Source organism: Orycteropus afer, unplaced genomic scaffold (genome assembly GCF_000298275.1).
Source record: "Orycteropus afer afer isolate SDZICR_OR568_19922 unplaced genomic scaffold, OryAfe1.0 scaffold00001, whole genome shotgun sequence".
Taxonomy (NCBI): Eukaryota; Metazoa; Chordata; class Mammalia; order Tubulidentata; family Orycteropodidae; genus Orycteropus; species Orycteropus afer.
The window spans coordinates 15,198,839-15,220,236 of NW_006921588.1; the positions used below are offsets into that span (position 1 = coordinate 15,198,839).

At 38.1% G+C, this 21,398-nt stretch overlaps 1 protein-coding gene across 1 annotated transcript in view; it reads left to right on the forward strand.

The window, feature by feature from the left end:
• PDE1A (phosphodiesterase 1A) overlaps window positions 1-21,398 on the forward strand; it is a 445,904-nt gene that overhangs the window by 324,767 nt on the left and 99,739 nt on the right. Inside the window, exon 2 of the mRNA XM_042780836.1 lies at window positions 4,941-5,054. Coding sequence (XP_042636770.1) covers window positions 4,941-5,054 — 114 coding nt within the window. The remainder of the gene's footprint in view (window positions 1-4,940; window positions 5,055-21,398) is intronic.

Genomic DNA, 21,398 nt, shown 5'->3' on the forward strand with positions numbered 1-21,398 from the left:
ATCAAGGTTTTTTTTGCATATAGATACTCAAGTGTCCTATCTATCACTATTTATTGTAAAGACTACTGTTTTTCCCCTAAATTGTCTTTGTATTTTGTTTCCAAAATAAATGGGCTGTGTATACGTGAATCTCTTTCTACAATCTTTATTCAGTTCTCTTGATCTATTGGTCTGCACTAGAAGTCAGAGAAAGGCCAAAATGTTACTAAATGAGTGGGAAACTGATGAAATACAGTTCAGATTTTAAGAAGAGAGAGATCATAATGAATTTGATCAGGTGGTTTGTATTGGGGTGGCAATCTGTAAAGGATTTATGAGACAGGCAGCATCCCAGATACACCTAGTAACTAAACATGATTCAGACAGTTAAAGCCAGTAGGTACATGGGAGTAAAGCATTTCAGGAAATGAGAAGAGCTTGAATTAGGAATATTTGAGAATATTTGGAGAACAGTGATTAAATCAGATAGTTTGGAAATTAGAGCGTGTGTAAAAGATGTAATGGGGAATGCATGCATTTCAACACCTGACCACATTGTTTTCAGATGCTATGCCACTCCCCAAAATTGCAAATACTTTGAAGACAGGTTTTGTGATGCACACACAAGTGCCCATGCATTAAATGTGTATGTATATGTATGTGTGTATATATTGTTATCTATGTTTACATCTGTATCTATGCATTCTTTTCAAAGTCACAAGTCCAGTAACATGCCAAACAATTTAAAAAAAAAACTGAAATGATTTTTAAGCACTTTTTGGTAATGTTGTTTGCTTACGAATGTCTATGTGGTTTGTCTATGTGGTTTGATGGAACAACTATTGACTATTGTTTGTTTATCAGCGGGTCTCCAGCCACAGATTAAAAGAACAAACCACCGCCATCAAGTTGATTCCTACTGATCGTGACCCTATAGGACAGAGTAGAACTTCCCTCATCTTTCTCCTGCAGAGCGGTTTATTGGTTCAAACCACCTGCCTTTTGGTTCCCAGTCCAATGCTTTAATCACTGGGCCACCAGAACTCCTAGCCACAGCCAGAAGCCAGTCATGGTAAAACATCAAATGCATGCAATTAAGTGGTGGGAATCAGAAGAACATATGCAGGTCTGGTACGAAGGGAACTATATTCCACTTGGGAGCTCTGGTGGCTTATTGCCTAAGGCATTTGACTGCTAACCAGAAGTTAGCAATTCAAACCCACTAGCCACTCCTTGGAAAGAAGACTGGACAATCTAATTCTGTAGAGATACTGCCTCAGAAACCCAAGGAGGAGTCACTATGAGTCAAATCGATTTGACAGCAGTGAGGTTTTGTTATTATTATTATTTTTTTTGGTATTTTCCGCTCAGCTTGCCCACTCTGATTGATGAAAGATACCAAATTATTACTAAAACATTTTTACTACATTAAGGGAATGGGTGTATTTTATGCACCTGACTCTCTGATTTCTTCTTTAGCTTTGAGAATTTACATATAAGCTGGCTTAGGATTTAGGTAAATAGGGTATAGTTATCTCCCTAAAAATAAATACAAATAAAAATACAATATAAATAAAATAAAAATAAGTATCTTCTTTAAAAATAAAAGTTAGTACACACATATATGCAGCAAAACCTTAATGCTTTAGAACCCACCAATTTAAAATGTATGATCATTTGCAAATGATTCATGAAAACGTCAAGGTTTGTATTATCTATGAAAGTGAAATAATAAACTAAATAAGACTGTGGGAGGTTATGTTTAGGCTGTTTACAGAAGCAAATGCAGAATTGAGACAGTAAGCACATAAACTTACATGATTAACCTGTGGTTCTAAATAGAAATCATCTTTTTAAAGTAAAAAGGTTTTTTTTTTTTTAAGGTAAACAGTAATGTATAGCCATTAAAGAAAATTTGGTAAATATAGGCAAAGGAGAAAAAAAGTTCTAGTAATCCAAAAAAATTTCTTATCTTTTGACTTGACCTAGTCTAGGAGTAGAGGTGGTGGTGGTATGGTGGGTAAGGATAGGAGAAGGTTATGATTTGACCAAGCTATAACCATATTTTATTAGAATTTCTATGTACAGTAGTTCTTGGGTTATGAACATCCAACTTGTGGACAACTTGTACTTGCCCTTTAATATTATGTAAATTTATCCTTGTTTTCAAATGATGGAACCAAACCCTACTCACAACGAATTCTTCATCACAGTCACCTTCATTTGCTGCACTTGCTGCATATACAGCTTTTTAATCACACAGAAGGTTTGGCCTTTTCTTGCCACTAAAGGCTAAATGAGAACCATATGCACCTGTTCCAAATTACCTACAATTACAACTTGAAGACACACTTTGAACAGATTCCATTCATCACTCAGGACTGCCTGTATTGCAGGCTCATTGGTGTCACAAGTTGAATTGGGTGATCTGATGAGATGATTGCCTTGGGAATGACTGCAGGCTGTCATGAGTTAGGAAGTGCAGTTTCCTAAAGGAGTCCTCCTGACATTTTATATGAAGATTTCTCCATTTGTGAATTCTTTGTTTTGATTCATTTTTTATTCCTTTGAATTATCAGTTAGGATTAGGTTCAGCTGAATATAAATCTCAAAATAATAGTGGTTTAAATACAACAGTTTTTAATCTCTGAAATGAAACTTGTTCAGAGCTGTAGGCAATTTTGGTGACGTGGTTTCACAACATAGGGTCAGGCCACTTCTGTCTTCTCTGCCATCTTAGTGCTTGGGTTCCTTAGGTCACTTCATGATCCTACTTGGCTGCTGGACTTCAGACTTTTTTCACTGCATTCCAGGCAGTAAGGAATGGGCAAGGGATAAAAGAGCCCAATCTTCCTTCCATGGAGTGGCTAGTGGGTTTGAACCTCCAGCCTTTTGGTTAGCAGTCAAATGCCTTAGGCACTACACCACCAGAGCTCCCTCCAGTTGAGTTGTTGTGTTGTTGTTTTGCCATCGAGTCGGCCCCGACTCATAGCGACCCCTCCTTGGGTTTCCGAGGCAGTATCACTACGGAAGTAGGATTGCCCAACCTTCCTTCCGAGAAGTGGCTGGTGGGTTTGAACCGCCAGCTGTCTGGTTAGCAGGCAAGTGTCTTAGCCACTATGCTACCAGAGCTCCAGTTGAGTAGTCTCCTTCAAAAAAATTTTTTCCAACCCCCTCCACTTACATCACTTTGGCCAGAATTCAGTTACATAACAATACTTAGCTTCAAGAGAGCTTGTAAAATGTAGTGTTTTAGCTGGAAAAATTGCTAACACAAATAGAATGAGGTTTTAGTTATTCAGAAAGAAGGGAAGACAGTCATCTGAATTACTCCTTAAGACACATAAATTCTTAATATTTTGTTTTTAAACCACATTATGCAATCAAGTAAAACCAAGTTGTACTTAAGTAATTTTCTCAAGAAGGATACATAGATGATATATTTTCAAGCTATTGCTTAGAACTCTTTCTCTCACACATAAAAGAAAATTTGACTATAAAGTTCTTGGGTCTTAAGCATTAATTAAAAAAAATATGAAAACACTGTACACATTGCTCCATTGTCATCACATTGTTTTCGGACAAGCCTCAAAGCCAGCCTTATTTTTTCCCCTAAATAAACTGTTCTAGTTGTCATTTTACTTTGCTTTGTAATAATAAGACTTGTTTATACATCATATTTATTTTGTGAGGTTGTAGTCTACTAATATTTTGTCATACAAAAGTGAATGGTACAAAAAGTAATTGTTTGTTTTTTCCTAAAGAAAAATGAAGTCTTCATGTGAATGGAAGGATGTCAAATATCCTTGCTGACATTCAATTCTTATCTTTATACCCTAAACCTCAGCACTGGAAATCATCTAGACAATTGCCAAAAAAACCTGCTCAGCTGTCCCTAAAATAGTATCTAAATGTAGATGCAGTCTATTCTCTCTTTTTAATATCTTTGCCCAGGAATGGAATTAAGCTCTACCTGATAACTTAGGAAAATGGATAAATTATCTTCATGTTGTTTATAGTTTGTAGAAAGTTAGAAATATGTGCTCTTTTCATCTCTAGTTAGTATAGGGAAGTATCTTCAGAAACACCGTTTTTAATTTAATGCAGAGTAATTTCTAAAAGTGTTACAAACTCATTGAGGCAATTTGTACTTCACTGTATTGTGTTTGCCGAGTCGGCCCTGACTCATAGCGACCCCTCCTTGGGTTTCCGAGGCAGTATCACTACGGAAGTAGGATTGCCCAACCTAGATATCTATTATCCCAAACCTTAGTGGCTTAGAACAGTAACATTAATTACATCACAGTTTCTTTGAGTCAGGAATCCAAATATGTCTCAGCTGAGCCCTCTACATCAAATTTCCTCAAAGGCTTGGAACACATCATCCTCCACCAAAAACAAAATAATACATATGTACACATATTGTTTACAGACTTGTCTCAAGTGAAAAACCACTGCAGGGAAAACAATAAGTGGACATCTTTTTTTATCAATCTTATATTTTCTTGGAACTTTTGCCTTAAATTTTTGTTTTTGTCACAATTTTCAATTGACAATAGCTCCTTTGAAGTGGCATTCAAAGGAATATCTTTTAAATATTCCTCTGTGCCAACTATGAATAAGTCAAAAGGCCAGGGGATAAATCTTAAAACTAGAAATATGATTTGATGAAAATCTCTATATTGTCTTGAACTTTCAGAAAGACAATCTTTGAAATATAGTATGTAAACTGGCAACCCACAACCCTAATATTAATGAGAGGGGAATATAATTGACTATAGTTGATTAATTGATAATAATTGATCTTAAATATATCAGAAGAGATCTCTGAAAATATTTATTTTTGATGCCTCAGAAATAGATGTTAAAACGTTTGCTCAATTTGTCTATTTAATGTAATATTTTCCATATAATTCTATTAAATCTTTATTTTTCTCTTGTCTTCTACTTTTCTGAAATAGACTAAGATGCCTAGTGAAGCAGCTGGAAAAAGGAGACGTTAACATCGTGCACTTAAAGAAGAATATTGAATATGCAGCCTCTGTGTTGGAAGCGGTTTATATCGATGAAACAAGGTAAGTTTTAGCTTTTCATTCCTTTTGCCTTCAGTGCCTCTCTCCTCCTTTATTTGTCTTTGGCCAATCTTCTTTATTCAATACACGAATTTAGCATATGTAACCATTTAGACCAAAAATCAAAATCTTACTGAAATTTGAAAGATTCTTCTTAATTGACTACTTAACTGGACTATGATTTTAAAAAAATATATATATACACATTTTAATGAAAATGCTTGAACATAATAAAAAATAGTCAAATAAGTATAGTCACAAAACATAAAAAAATGAAAAAGTCTCCCTCTCACCCTTATTGTCCTTAAACCCAGATTTTAATATTTTTTTTCAGAAACATATATAAACTTAGAGTGATTTTTTCTGATGTAAGAGTTTTTCCTATTATCTCAGACTTCAGAGTTCTTTCTGAGAAAATGAGAATTACATGTCCACACATACTTGTGACAGGTCTGAGACCCTCTGTGTTGGGCTTGCTAAATGGCAGTCTCAAAGTATTATTGACGATCATCCAAATACAGCCTCAAAATATAATTAGCAGAGTGGTAAGGGAGATAGGAAATGATAATTTATTTCTAGAAGTTATTAGCCAAGAGGGCAATTTAGTCCTCCAGTGGACAGACATTTGGCAATATTTGAAGATATTTTGGATTGTTACAATTGTAATGTATGCTACTGGCACGTAGTGAGTAAGAAGCTTGGGGTGCTGCTAAACATCCTACAATGCAGAGGACAGCCCCTCACTTCGAGGAATTAGTCAGCCACAATATCAGTAGTGCAAAGGTTAAGAAACCCTGGCCTGGCAGGAGAACTCTGCATTTCTTTTTTCTCTCCAGCAAGGTACTTACCCACAACCCCATGCCATGGGTGTGAACTATGCAGTCCTTGGAACTAAGACTCAGCAGTCTCTCTGTGTGAGCAAGACTCAGTCCTTGGAAGCATGTTCAGCAGAGCATGGTGTGACAGTTCTTGTCAGTTGTAGACTTGACTGGGAAGTATCTCTTGGAGTTATGGGGAGCACTTGGACTGGTTCCTGATACTCACCTGAAAAAAAAGACTAATTAGAACTACCTGTGAATTCAGAGGGAAGAAAGAACCAGTGGAGAGAGAAGCATTTCCAGGGCTTGGCATTTGTCAGAGTCGTAAGGCAGCCAGACTAGAGGTCTTTTGAAGGAATCTACCAAGAATACTGCCTTATGAGAGTGAAAAAAGAAGCCACAGGGGTGATAGTTGATATGAGTCAGGGTAGGAGTAGTAATAATTCATCCAGCATATTGGAGAACATATAATGTTGGAGGCACCCTATTGGTATAGCAAATTATCTCTCAAGGACCCACAACAGCTCCTCAGGATCCACAAAAGCCAACATTTGGACATCTGCCACACAGATGACAGCAAAGTCACATCACTCTAGTAAAACCTTGTGGTCCCTATAATCTCCTGCTGGCTCCCCCCCACATTGCTGGAATAATGAGCAGAAGGACAGGGAGTGGAACATGTAGAGTGAAGACATCCACCATACCCCTTTCCCTCTGCAGGTGTCCAGGCCTGGGTCACACCTGAGTTTAAGGAAGATAAGAAATGTTAAACTAGGTGTGAGGCTGAAGTTTTGATATCAATGTATACTGAACTTGATAAATAAACACACACATACACACAAGCACATACCAGGTAATAAAATTAATGGCTAATAAACTCTCAGGGAGCTCTGGTAGCATAGTGCCTAAGGTACTTGACTGCTAACCAGGAGGCTGGCGGTTCAAACCCACCAGCCACTCCTTGGAAGGAAGATGGGGCAGTCTACTTCCATAGTGATACTGCCTTGGAAACCCAAGGAGGGGTCGCTATGAGTCGGGTCCAACTCCACGGCAAACAACAACAACAACAATAAACTCTCATGGTTCAAAAATGAAAATACTATGAAAAATTGCTTCTGGAAAGTCTTGCTTCCACCACTGTCCCAATCTACCCCACTCCCCCAACTCATACTTGTCTTATGTATCTTTCCAGGGCTTTATTACAACTTTTTATTTCTTATTTTTCTCTCCTTCCTTAATAGAAACAAGCATAATGTATTCATGGTTTATTCATTTTGCTTCTGCTCCCACTAAATAATGAAACTTAACATTCTTTCTATATCATGTACTGAACTTTGTAATATTGCATAATGAGAAATTTTATTAATAACTGATAGAAAGAGCCATGGTAAGGGCTGTGCTACATCTGTGATTCTGTCTTTGTTCCCAAAACAGAACTTCTCTGCTAAAGCACGTTTTGAAGTTATAAATTAGGAAAAGACATAGGAAACCTTTTAGATTATAAACTCTACCCAGAATTGTTTTCCTGGTTAACATTCACCAAAAAATAAACCATGTGCCATCTAGTAGATTCTAACTTTTAGCAATCCTATAGGACAGAGTAGAACTGCCCCATAGGATTTTTAAGACTGTAAATCTTTATAGAAGCAGACTGCCATATCTTTCTCCCCCGGAGTGATTGGTGAGGTCGAACTGCTGACTTTTGGGTCAGCAGGCAAGCATTTTAATCACTGAACACCAGAATGCCTTTGAATGTCTATAAAACTATATAATTCTGTTAAGTGAATAGAGATCCAAAGAATCTATTTTTAAAAAATCTAATGTTCCTATAAGTTGTCTGCTCTTTCATTTTCATGCATTTTTATTCACAAGTTAACTAAACTTCTTAACATGTTTAAGATTTCTTCAATTTACCCTTAATTAGTTTATTATTAGGTATTTATTTATAAAATGTAAGCACTTTTACATTTAAAAATTAAATCTTCCATCTTATAGTGCTGTTTTTCTTGTTTCTCATCTTTTATTTGGTAGACTATCGTATATTTAGGAGCTCTGGAGCATAGTGCCTAAGGCACTTGACTGCTAACCAGAAGGCTGGCAGTTCAAACCCACCAGCCACTCCTCTGAAGGAAGGTTGGGCAATCCTACTTCTGGAGTGATACTGCCTTGGAAACCCAAGGAGGGGTCGCTGTGAGTCGGGGCTGACTCAACAGCACCTAACAGCAACAACAACATCATATATTTATTAAATCTTCTGTCATATTTCCTCATCCTGAAAGTTATGAGTCCATAGATCTCTGCTAGCATAGTTACCTGTGATCCCTAACTGATTTAAACATATGTTACATTTCAAAGTTTATTTTCTTTTCATTTGGCAATTGTTCTTTTATGGCGAAAAAAATCAGCACAATATTTAACTACTTCATGGTAGAAATTTTTTTTAATCTTGTGCTTTGCACCTGAACCCCAGCTCTCATCTCTACCTTTTCCTAAATCACACTAAACTTTTCACTTTTTTAATTTTAAGGCTTCCATGACATCATGATTTTTAAATTGGATTAATGTACCACATCTGTATAGTTGTCAAAGGCCTTTTAGTAGCATAGGTAGGATTTGAATTTAGCAGAAGAAACATCTGTTCTGCAACTGTGAGGAGGAGAAAAGAATGAGTATAGAGATTTGACAGTTGATATGGATATAGAGAGTATAGTGCTTATACCTAGTAGTTTCAAGCTTCTACCAAGTAGGAGGCAAAGTAGTCTGATAATGAATTGACTCCTCAAAAACTATGTGTTACCTTGACTGGGCACGATTCTCAGTGATTTGGCAGTTATGTAATGATATAATCCCCCATGGTGTGATCTGATGTAAGCAGGCAATCAATTGTTGAGGGATTAGGGTAGGATGCAATATACTTACTTACCATGATGCAATGTAAGGGGAGTTTCCCTGGGGTATGGCTTTTTGTCTTACAAGATAAAGCAGAGCAGGGACCTGACTACCATCAAGAAAGAAGAGCCAAGAGTGAAGCACGTCCTTTGGACCCAAAGTCCCTGTAGTGACAATCTCCTAAACCCAGGGGAAGATTGATGTGAAGACACATGGATATCTCTAAGGGATGCCAGACCTACAGATGTTGAAAGAAGACAAAGATCTCCCCCAGAGCTAACACAGAGAAAGTCCCTAGAGCTGGTGTCCTGACTTTGGACTTCTAACCTCCTACAATTTTGAGAGAGAAAAAATTGTTTGTTATAAAAACAAAACAAAAAAATCCTTTCAGTTTCATTATTTCTTATTAGTCTCACTGCAGTTGTATGCAGTTGTTAAGGTAATTACTACTTTCTTCATTTTATTAACGAGGGAACTAAAGCTCTTAAAAGTGAAATGGTTTGCTAAAGGTCACAGGCAAGGCTGGGGCTAGAGACTAAGCTACGGCTCCTCCTGCTTTGGTTCTCTGCTCTCTATACCTAGATGCTCTCATAGCATTGCCACAAAGTAGGATAGCTTTTAATGACCTGGAGAAGACTTAACTAACAATGTAGAAAGTATTTTAATATTTGTAAGCATAAATTCTGGAAAAAACTAGCTAAAACTCTGGAGGGCCAACTATGTGCCAAGAACTCTTCTAAGCATTTTACATGTACTTTTACATTTATCACAGCAACTCTGTGACATAGATACCTTATTCTCACCATTTCACTTTTGAGGAAACGAGTCACAGAAGTGTTACAGAGCTTACCCAAGGTAACACAGAAACTATGTCAAAGAGCAGAATTGGAGCCTGGCAGTCAGACTCTGGGGTTAGGCTGGAATAAAACATGATTCCCTCTGCTTTTCTTATGTAACGTCTGACCAAAAGTTACTTGTGAAGACTGGAAGTTAATGAAAGCCATATGTTATCAGGGTCATCAGACCCAGTGGTGTGTTGATTTTGTTGTGTCTCTTCCCAACTCCACTTTCACTGACGTTGCATTGGCATCCTGAAATTGGCTATGGTAGGAGTGTTTACCCTATGAAATCCCCAAATGCTACAGATTAGGTTTTGTTTATTCCTAGAGAGACTTCGTTAAACATTTATCAACACAACACTGGCTAGACTGCCTGTTAGATATCTTCTAAGAACTGTGATTTTATGATCAAAATTTCAGCTGAATAAATTTTAGAGCATTAATACTTGACAAGGAGCTCTGGTAGCATAGTGCCTAAGGCACTTGACTGCTAACCAGAAGGCTGGCGGTTCAAACCCACCAGCCACTCCTCAGAAGGAAGAGGGGTCAATTTACTTCCATAGTGATACTGCCTCAGAAACCCAAGGAGGGGTTGCTATGATCAAGTCGGACTCGACGGGTCCGACTCGAGGGCACATAAGAACAATACTTGACAAGGTTTAATTTCCTATAGACTTGGTACAACACACAGTGGTCAATTAAGAATTATATTTATTGAGATGGGTATAGAATTATTAAGGAATCTCTGAGTGGTAGGAATAATTAAGCACCAAACTACAAGCCTTAGGAATATTGATAAAACAGGATTATTTATAAAACAGGAGTGAGAATTCAAGAAGCAGTTAGTTGCCTTTGATCTTTAAATGAGAATCTGCTGACTTCTGAAATGTTTTTGAGTGAAAATTCTCTTTATACAAGAAATCACCCAGAGAGCATTCCAAAGAGATATTGTTTGCAAGTCAAACAATTGGACTATGTTAGGGGGGAGGAGAGGATAACATTAAATAAAGCAGTAAAAAACCAAATTAGGAATTGGTTTCAAACCCATACACACTCATACATACATTTTCCAATAAGCTTTGGTGGCTGCTAGATTTCAATCAGAAAAACAAATCAAAACAAAAATTTCTCTTGAAAGATGACTGGGCTGAAAAAGCTAAATACAGAGCTCCTGATAGAAATTTAATTCTAACTTTCCTGTGGGGATGATAGCACAATTCTCTAATGAATATGGCTTTTTTTAAAAGACAATTTCAAATGCAAATGCTAATATTTTATGAGTCCTGCTTTCAGATGTCTCCCTAGAGGCTCTTGGTTTTCAAAGCTGCACAGTTGTAATCCAGGAACATGTGACCTAAAAAGAAAAAAAAAATAATAAAAGTTTGATTCTTATTTGAATTGGGACACCGCCACACCAAGTGACATCTTTGGCCTCATGAATAGCAAGGCAGAAAGCTGCCTGGGAGGTATACTTTCAGAGATGCTCTACTACTTCCTAACAAAATTTAAAACTTCATTCTATTAATATGCACCAATCTAAGGCTTACAATGACTATGATTCCGAAAGAGTAGATTGAAATCTGTCTCCACCACTCAATGCTTGCTCTCCTTGTATCCTCGATTCAATTCTTTCTTTCAAGTTACTTCTCTAAATCCTACCTTTATCACCTTTTGTAAGGGTGATAACAATGCCCATTTTATTGGGTTGACATGAGAATTACATGTAGCTCAATGCCTGACACAGAGTAAGAGTTAAACAATGTTAGCCATTTTTGTTACTGTACCATTAAAATGCATATACCTCTGGGATGCATGACACATTAAGAGATATAATTTATACTGCCCAGTGAAAATCACAAATAATCTCCTGAGAAAATGAGGACAGCTGGCTCTACTTACCGAGAAAAGAAAGCAACAGGATGCTCATCTCCGTAAAAAAAAAAAAAAAAAATCCTTAATTGGATTTTTAAAATTAAACCTAATTTAAATTAAATTAGACCTAAGTCTAAGGGTCATTAATACTGGGAGAGTTTATCGTGCATGGGAATGCAATGATGTCAGTCAATGCTTCAAGAAATTAGTTTGGTAAAAATTATATGAAGTCCAGGAAACCTTGGTGATTAAGATCCTTGAAATTGCTGAGTATTGGGATTTGCCAAGGAGTATTCACTCATTAACTACTTGTTTACTGGGTAACTATGTGGTAGCTGGTACACTGGTAATCAGCCTTGGCTGATAACTTTGTGGGTAGCTGATTACTAGAAATGGGTCAAGAGCTTTGAAGACAAAGCTAGGCATATGACAAATGCTACAAACAAGAAACAGGGTGTTTCAGAGTTAAAAAGAGCTAACAAATCACATGGATATAATAAATACCAAGTACCAAACCAAACCAAACCCACTGATGTCAAGTCATATCCAACTCGTGGCGACCCCTCCTTGGGTTTCCGAGGCAGTATCACTATGGAAGTAGATTGCCCAACCTTCCGAGGAGTGGCGGGTGGGTTTGAACTGCCAGCCTTCTGGTTAGCAGTCAGATGCCTTAGACACTACATTACCAGAGCTCCCATGCACCAAATAACATGCAGTAAATCATAGCCAGAGAAGTAAGAAATTATGTGGGACCAAGATCCCAAACCAGGTATGCTTGGACTTGGAGAGACTGCTATAATGTTAATGAGTTTTGTTCCCTGATAGAGTTTCCCCTGCCCATTCTTAAAGACATGGCTTCTAGTAAGAGGACTTCACATAAAAATGTCTGGAAAATGCTTGATATAGAGATTGTAGAGCTCAGCAGTATAGTGGCACTGAGAGATGTAGGTCCGGGAATTATAATTCAAGGGTCTCCTATTCATAAGGCTTACCTCTGATGCCCAAATTTTAATAGTTTAAGCTCCAGTGAATTTTTATATCTTCTATTTGTATTATTTGTATCTTTTCCAGGTTCCCATCTCCATCCTACAGTTTTAGGAGATTCCCAGGGAATGTTAATTCACGTTTGCCCTGCTGTCGCCTTGCTCTTCAGCCAGTTATCTGGCACCAAACTCTTGTACTATTCCTCACAATCTTTTCTCCTCAAGTTCATTTTCCTACAGGCAGGCCACCTCCCAAGTGTGGGGTCATTCCTTTCCTCCAGTTTCCCAAGTGAGCATCTGGACCCACTTGTAACTACTATAACACTTCACTGATGATTGCTGTCAGAACCCACAGCTCAAGCTCTTCCTTAATGTTCCCCACCAGGAATCTTTCTGTATATTCTAAGTTTGCTGCCCGCCTTGCATAAACAAGTTTATCATCCACAACAAGTACTTTTGAATGTGTTTCTCTGTTCTGAGTTAGGGATCTCAATCTCCAAAGACCAAAGTAAAGGAAGAGGGTTATCAAAATCAATGTCAAGTTGTGCTTTCACCTCCCAGGAGGAACACCATTCTCCAAAACGGTACAACCTAAATTCACGGTTAGGAAAAAACTCCAATATTTTCTAAAGGATGCAGAATACGTAGGGCTGCTCAACATGCGGCTGTGCTCAAAATGAAGGCAGCCTTGTGTTTGGCTCTGCAGATACGTTTACCTCCTTGGATCTCATAGTCTCAAACTTCCATCGGCCACAGTAGGGCTTTCACTTTATTTTTATGTAACTAAAAGAATTATTCAAGAGATTTTTCATAAAGCAAAAGTACCATCTGGCTCTAAATGTGAAAATCAAGGCTCTATGAAATAAATTATTTGTCTTTTTAAATGTCAGTTTTTCTTGCACCCAACCAGTAAGGTTTCAAAAACTCTTAAGGTCCTTCCTTATCAAAATGGGTCACCATGCTACACTAGTAACTGAAGTCAAGGGAGAGGATGAAAATGACAAATGGAGGGAGATATGGAGTGAAAGGAGAGTTGAGGATACATGTGAGGAACACAAGCATTAAAGGTAAGGCATGGGGCTACTAAGAAAGGAGACTGAGAAGAATAAAGAAAGAAACAGGAGGCTTATCTAAAGAATATGAGTGTCAAAAGCCAGTGACCAATAGTGCTAAAAAAGGCATATGAAATGTCACAGGGAGAATCATTGGATGCAATTAGAAGATTTCTGATAGAGATTCAATAAAGAGAAAAAGCTACCATCCAAATTATAGTAGTTTGAGGAATTAGTGTGGATTAGCTCCAGGAAGAAATGGATACAGACTATTTAAAGAATTTGACTGTGAAACAAAGAACACAGGTAGGATAATCTGTTACTGGGGAAAGACACTTAAAGAGGCTTTCTTTCCCTCCCCCCCCCCATTTGTTTTAGGATGGAAGGATCTGCCCTGGAGATGTAGAGCTAAAGGGAGATTGAGAATAAAAAGGCACAGTGTTTCATAGGAGGATTATAGTACAAGAAGTTTTACTTGAAAAGTTATTGAGGAAAACAGTCCAGCATAGGTAGAAAGTATAGATAAATATTGAGCCAGCTAGTTCACAGACAAGGAAGGATATTCAAGTATGTTGAACATGAGTAACATTATAAAATCAAGAGGATTAGCATTTGATTTTAAACTCAGTTGCTCAGAATGGACAAGGATGCTATGATAGTTTTGGCCAATATATGAATCATTGGCTGCAAAAATTCTTGTGTCATGGAGAGCAAAGCCCATGTGATAAATCCCCATTACTTACTTATGTGTTAGGACAATACCGAATAGTGCGCACTCTTTTATTTTTTTAGTTACAGCAGCAAAGAAGGAAAAGAGAAAAATATCTGAATGAATGGTCAACTTGTAGACATATTTCAACTGTGAGAGAAAACTCAACCAAATAAATGGTTAATTTATTGGTGCTCACTTCTAAAACATTGGCAGCTAAAGTTAACTATAGATTGATTCAGAATGTACATGACGTCAAGAGATCTCTGTTTTGCTCGTTCTGTACTACCTTCCTTCTGATGCTTTGAGTGGTAGCAAGGTGGTTGCAATATTTCCAAGCTTTACATTTTCACATCACCAAACCCAGCAGGAATGAGAAAGGTTTCCTTTCCCAGAGGATCCAACATACCTATCCTTATGCTTCATTGGTTCTGGTTAGGTTATATGCTTATGTCTGATTGTGTCCGGAGAAATTGGATACATAAGTTCAGTGGTCAACCATTCCATGAAGCAATTCTATTTACTTTGAGGTCAATTCTATTTAAATTATATAGCTAAAAATGGAGGAGTGCGCTTTCCTAAAAACACAAATGGACAGATAGACACAGTTTTTAAACTCTGTGTCTTCTACAGTGTGAAACTACATGTTTATATTAGTTCTATGTGCAAGGGGACCTGCATCAGGGCTGTGTGGGATAGGAACAGTCCTTGGCCTCCAAAGGTCATTGGCCGTTCACCACCTCCTGTTCTCATTCTGCCCCTACTAATGGGAAGTCTCTGGGGAAGATTTTTTCTTTTTTTTTTTTTTCCCCTCCAGTTGTTAGCTTTCTTGCCTCAAAGATGAAGTCTCCAGCCCCTTTCTGTTCTGAAATTCTGTGCTTTTATCCATCCCAAAGTCCCCTCGTAAAGATCAAGCCTGAACTATGCTGGCAGCCTTCAGGAAGGCAGGAGGGAATTTCCAATCAGTTTCTTAGTAAAGAAACATTTATAAATATGGGGTCTTGTATTCTTTTTTTTCCAATTTGGAGGAAATCAGTTTGAGGGGGTTGTGCTAAAACATTGCTGGAGCTTAGTGAATCATTAAAAAGCAAATTTTCATGCATTCCACTTGGTTTTCCTGAATTCCATTTGTGTGATGTGAGTTGGAGGGAGAGGTGGTGTTGGGAGAGCTGTGTTGGTAGGCTGTTTTCTCACCCTGTAGATGGAGTGTGAAAACCAGGCTTAGTAAAAGTTGAAATCATTTTAGTTGACTTTCATATTCTTTGTCCATCTGTGATGTGTTACTTTCAACAAACTTTCAAAACACATCCTACTAATGAAAAGGGAAAAAACAAATCTGACCGTATCTTTTGAGAAATGACAGAAAGTTTCACATACTATATATTATGTAAGATCTCCCCACTTGTGTTATTTTGTTCCAGTAGAATACAAATGAATCTTTCCTGGATTTGAAGAAGACATCTTTTAAAATACTATTTTTTTCTAATAATTACATCAATAACAATGTTTTGGATAATTACATCCAACTCAACATATTACACAATTTGTTTACATGATTACATATAATTTTCAAAAAATTCTGTTACTTAGATACTAATATTATTTTTCAAGTATGAAATTAAGAAATATGAGGCACAAAGAAAGTAACTGAGTTGTTCACAGTCATACAATTATTAAGTATCACAGACAAGTTCAAACCTAAATGGAGCATCCTTCTTTCCCTTCTTTGTTGCCAACAGAACCCATATTTTTCAGTTATTTGTTTTCCTCTGGCAACCCACAGGCTTTTGGGGAGACCTACCCAAGCCCCAGGCTCAGGATTGGTGAATACTGATTGAATTAAATCAGTCATTAGTCCTTAATTCCCTAGCCAATGAGTTTAGACATCAACATATTGTACATTTTTGGCAACAAGACATAAATGGAAGACTGATGAGAATGTTGAAATGGTTTTTCCATCCTGTGAAAACTGCATAGTACCTCTGGGTGGCATTGTATTTGAATAAAATACTTGGAGCTAATACAACCATCTAGCCAAAAGCATAAAGCTAAGCCTAACACTAAAACAAATTCTGTAGAAATACAGAGGAAACTTGAGTCCTTACTGGTATTGATATTGATATTGAGCTTTTGATTAAAAAAAAAAAAAAAAAAACTTGTTAGAATTACCCTACCACTAGTCTTTTGGCCAGGGGAAATAATATATTTCTCTATTATGTAAGCCACTTTGGGTTAGGTTAGATGTCACTATTTTTGAGAGCATCCTTACAGTCAGTCACATGAGGTCTGCCTTACTCCAAAGGTCATGTTCTTAACCTCTAGTCCTCCCAGGGAGTCACGCTGTCCTAAGGATAAATCCTGATATAAATACTTCATTTGTAAGTTAGCTCTTTTCCCATAGAAACAATGTAATAAATTGAAATTTCCAAGGTAGCCTGAATATTGATCCATGATATAACTGACAATGTAGGTGGTTCACAGTATGAAATATTGGGAAGTCAAAGAAGTTATTTTCTCATTAAATAAAAGGGGATTTCCTCTTCTTTCTGTCATCAAGTCAACATTCCATCAGCAAGTCTACCTCCAAAATTTATTTTGTATCTCTTCATTTCTCTCCATATCTCGCTTTTTTTTTCCCCTCCCCATCTCCAACTCCACTAATTTAGTCCGAATCACCATGTGTGAGTCTGACTCATGACTATTTGTCTAAACACATGTCAACCAGTTTTTCTCTGGGATCTACCCAGGAATTAAGGTTGGGGATGGGGTGATGTTTGTAGCTTCCTTCTGCTCCAGGATCCTGGACATTCACATGGGGAGTGAATTTTCAGGGTTTGTGGAGGTTTTGAGAAAGTCAGGCAGGATTCGATGTATTTCCTCAAGCTCTCTTATTTTCCTTATGACTCCTCTTCATTAAACTAAGTCATCTTTTGATAACAGTAGGAATGAAAACCTTTCTGTGACTCATGATATATTCTATTATTTTGCATGTACTTTTCCTCCTATGTTGTTGTTTGTTGTTATGTGCCGGCGAGTCAGACTCGACTCATAGCGACCCCTCCTTGGGTTTCTGAGGTGGTATCGCTACGGAAGGAGATTGCCCAACCTTCCTTCTGAGGAGTGGCTGGTGGGTTTGAACCACCAGCCTTCTGGTTAGCAGTCAAGTGCCTTAGGCACTATGCTACCAGAGCTCTTTTTCCTCCTATAGGACCTAGATTTTAAAACTCAAAATCCAGGAAAAGGCTTGTATTTCCCTTGTGGTTATTATATGTTGTTCATAACTTGAGCCAAGTCATGACTGACTAAATGGAGAAAGGGCCACAGAGTAAAAGGAAGTAGAAACAAAAAAATTTGTTCTGTTTTGTGATATCATCTTTTCACACACTGAGAAGCACCTGACTGAAAAAGTTAACACAAATAACATGCATCACAACAAACAAACAAAAAATTGTGACTTTATTCCTTGAGGCTAATAGGTAAATAATACCTAACCATTTAAAGTGGTTATTTTAACAACCTCTAATACCAGAAACAATTATCTGATGGCACAGTGGTAAAGGCATTCAGCTGTTAACCAAAAGGTAAGTGGTTCAAACCCACCAGCCGCTGTGTGGAAGAAAGATGAGGCAATCTGCTTCCTTAAATATTTACTGCCTCGGAAACACTATGGAGCAATTTTACTCTGTCCAATTGTGTCACTACGAGTCAGTGTCAAACATGGGCAATGGGTTTGGTTCTGGTTTTGAGGAGGTAAGTAAAAAGCTCTGGTGGCACACTGGTTAAAGCATTTGGCTGCTAACCAAAAGGTCAGCAGTCTGACCCACCAGCTGCTCCATGAGAGAAAGATGAGGCAGCCTGCTTCGATAAAGATTTACAGCCTTAGAAACCCTAAGGGACAGTTCTACTCTGTCCTATGGGGTCTTTCTGAGTCGGAGTCTACTGGTTAGCAGTGGGTCTTTGGTTTCCGAACATCAGAGACCAGTCTCCTCTATAAGGATTTTCTCCCCTAAACTAGTTCTTGGGATTCTAATAGTAACTTTTTTCCTTTCTATTTTATGTTTTTATTGTTTCTTTTACTCATTCATTCAATAACTATTTGTAAAAATCCTTAGTATACATTGCAAATTATTTTTAGTATTCTCTGGCTATTGTCGGCTCCTCCTTACCATCTAGATTTAGCTCATGGATTTAGAAAGAAATATACCCCTTGTCTTCTCTTAGACTCTTGTGCTCCGATTATACCCCAGCTCTTCTCATCTTCTCAGTATCCATTCTCCTCCCCCCACCAACTCTGTTGAGGAACTGAGATTTCTGTTTTGAAATCAGATAACATGAAAAAAATTCTCATTCCTTACCTCAATAAAAATGATTCCTTAATAAGATACCTTCAGGAGATGATATCCTTCTTCCCATCCCTTCTCACAGAGTTCACCCCTGCTCTCCAACCCTGACGGTGAAATAATGGACATATGGAAATAAGCAGTGCCACTGAGTCCATATTATAAAGAGGATTAAATACTTTCTTGGCAGAGAGCATCTTTAAGTTGGCAACAACATATGGATGAGAGAAGTTCTCAAATTCAGTGTTCACAAGAATCACCTGGAGGGCTTGTTCAAATACAGTGACAGTTCCTACCTGAAGAGTGACTGGGGCCTTTGAAGTTCCAGTTCTAACAAATTCCAGATGCTGCTGATGCTGCGGGTTGAGAGACCACACCTTGAAAACCATTAGATTAGAGGATGTCAAAAAGAGACTACAGAAAAGAAAGATACTGAGAGAATCTTAGAAATATAATGGTTAGAGTTTTAAGGTCTTGTCATAGTTATCCAGTGTTGCTATAACAGAAATGCCTCAAATGGGTGGCTTTAACAAGCAAATTTATTTCTTACTGTTCAGGAGGCTAAAAGTCCAAATTCAGGGCACCAGCTCAAGGGAAGACTGACACTCTTGCTCTTGGCACTTGCTCTCTCTCTCAATTTCTCTCCCCCATCCTTCTCTCCCTCCTTCCCTCCCTCCCTCCCTCCCTCTCCACCCTCTGGCAGAAAATCTATTCAGCTTCTGTCCTTTGGTTCCTGGTGATTTTCAAGTGGCCTGGCATCTGTCTTCTCCCATCTCTGTTAGCTTCTCTATGCCTTACCTGCTTGTTTTATATCTCGAGGTTGATTGGCTTAAGACACACCATACTTGGATATAACCTTGTTAACATAACAAAGAAAACTCTAGTCCCAAAGTGTATGGGTTAGGCATTTACAGCACACTTTTTTTTTGTGGACACAATTCAATCCATAATAGATCTTATCCAAGTATTTCCCCAATTTGTGTACAAAATGACTTTGTGTTGAAATGTTTCATTCAATTTCCAAGTAATGTCACTATGGAATAGGGTCAATAAGCAAGGGGTGCAGAATGAGAGATTAGCAGTGCTGACCTATCAGTTTTGGACCCCAGAAAGGCAAGGTCTATCCTTTGATCTGTGGTGTGGTCACCTCCCACAGTTCTGGGAGACCACAAGGCCTCCTTTGGATTTACCTCTGGGATGCTTACTCTCCCTTTTTCTCCAGCCTCCTAGAAAATTCTTGGAAGGACAAATATTTAGTGGAGAATGAAACACTTTTCTTTCATATGTCTCATTTCCCAGATTACAGGAGGCAACATATCTATTTTCTATAAAGTGGGACAGGAAAAAGATCAATATTAGGTGTTCAGGATTAAATTGTGTTCCCTCAAAATGTATTGAAATCCTAAACTCTATTGCTGTGAATGTAATTCTCTTTGGAAATAGAGTTGTTTTGTTTTTGCTTTGTTATTGATGTCATACTAATGTAAGGTATGTCCTAAACCTAATAAATTCTGAGTTATAACAAGGGCAGATTAGACTCAGATAGATAGCTACTAGGGATTGGCCCTAGGGATTGGCCTTAAGCCTAAGGCACTCACCTGCCACACACAATGCCATCGGTTTGAGCCCACCAGAGAGCCGGGCCATCTCTTTCTAGGAGCTCTGGTAGCATAGTGCCTAAGGCATTTGACTGCTAATCAGAAGGCTGGTGGTTCAAACCCACCAACCACTCCTCGGAAGGAAGATGGGGCCATCTACTTCCGTAGTGATACCGCCTCGGAAACCCAAGGAGGGGTCGCTATGAGTCGGTTCCGACTTGACGGCACATAACAACAACCACAATAGACAGCTACCATCTGACCATGAGGGAGCCAGATTAATTGACAAGCCCAGGGACCTCAGCTACTAGATGCTGAAATAGAAAATGAAAGCCCACTCCTTGCAGCCACACCCTGAACTTAAACTTTTAGTGTTCTGAACTGGAACAAAATAAATCTGTTCTTTGAAGCCACCTACTTGTGGTACTTTTGTTACAGAAGCCCTAGATAACTAAGACTGTAGGTAAAATTTTAAAGTAGGCAAAAAAATAAAAAAAAAATTGGAGTTCCCTTCCACTTCCTCAACATAAATGGCACTTCAACATAAAGAAAACAAAAATCCTCACAACTGGACCAATAAACAACGTCATGATACATAGAGAAATGATGGAAGGGATTTCATTTTACTTAGGTCTACAACCCAACACATGGAAGCAGCAGTCAGGAAATCAGATGTCATGTAGCACTGGGCAAATCTGCTGCAAAAGACCTCTTTAAAATGTTAAGGAGCAAAGATGTCACTTTGAAGAGTAAAGTGTGCCTAACTCAATCTATGGTATTTCCAATCATCTCTTATGCATATGAAAGCTGGACAATGAAGAAGAATTGATGCCTTTGAATTGTGGTGTTGGCGTGAAAAACCAAAAAACCAAACTCACTGCCATTGAGTAGGTTCCGACTCATAGCGACCCCTCCTTGGGTTTCTGAGATGGTATCACTATGGAAGTAGATCACCCAATCTTCCTTCTGAGGAGTGGCTGGGGGCTTTCAACCACCAACGCTCTTGTTAGCAGTTAAATGCCTTAAGCACTGAAAATACCATGGACTGCCAGAAGAACTAATGAATCTGTCCTGGAAGAAGTGCAGCCAAAATGCTCCTTGGAGGCGAGAATGTCCAGATTTTGTCTCACTTACTTTGGTCAGGTTGGCAGAATGGACCAGTCCCTGCACAAGGATATCATGCTCGGGTAAAGTAGAGGGTCAATGAAATAGGGAAAGACCCTCAATGGGATGGACTGACACAGTGA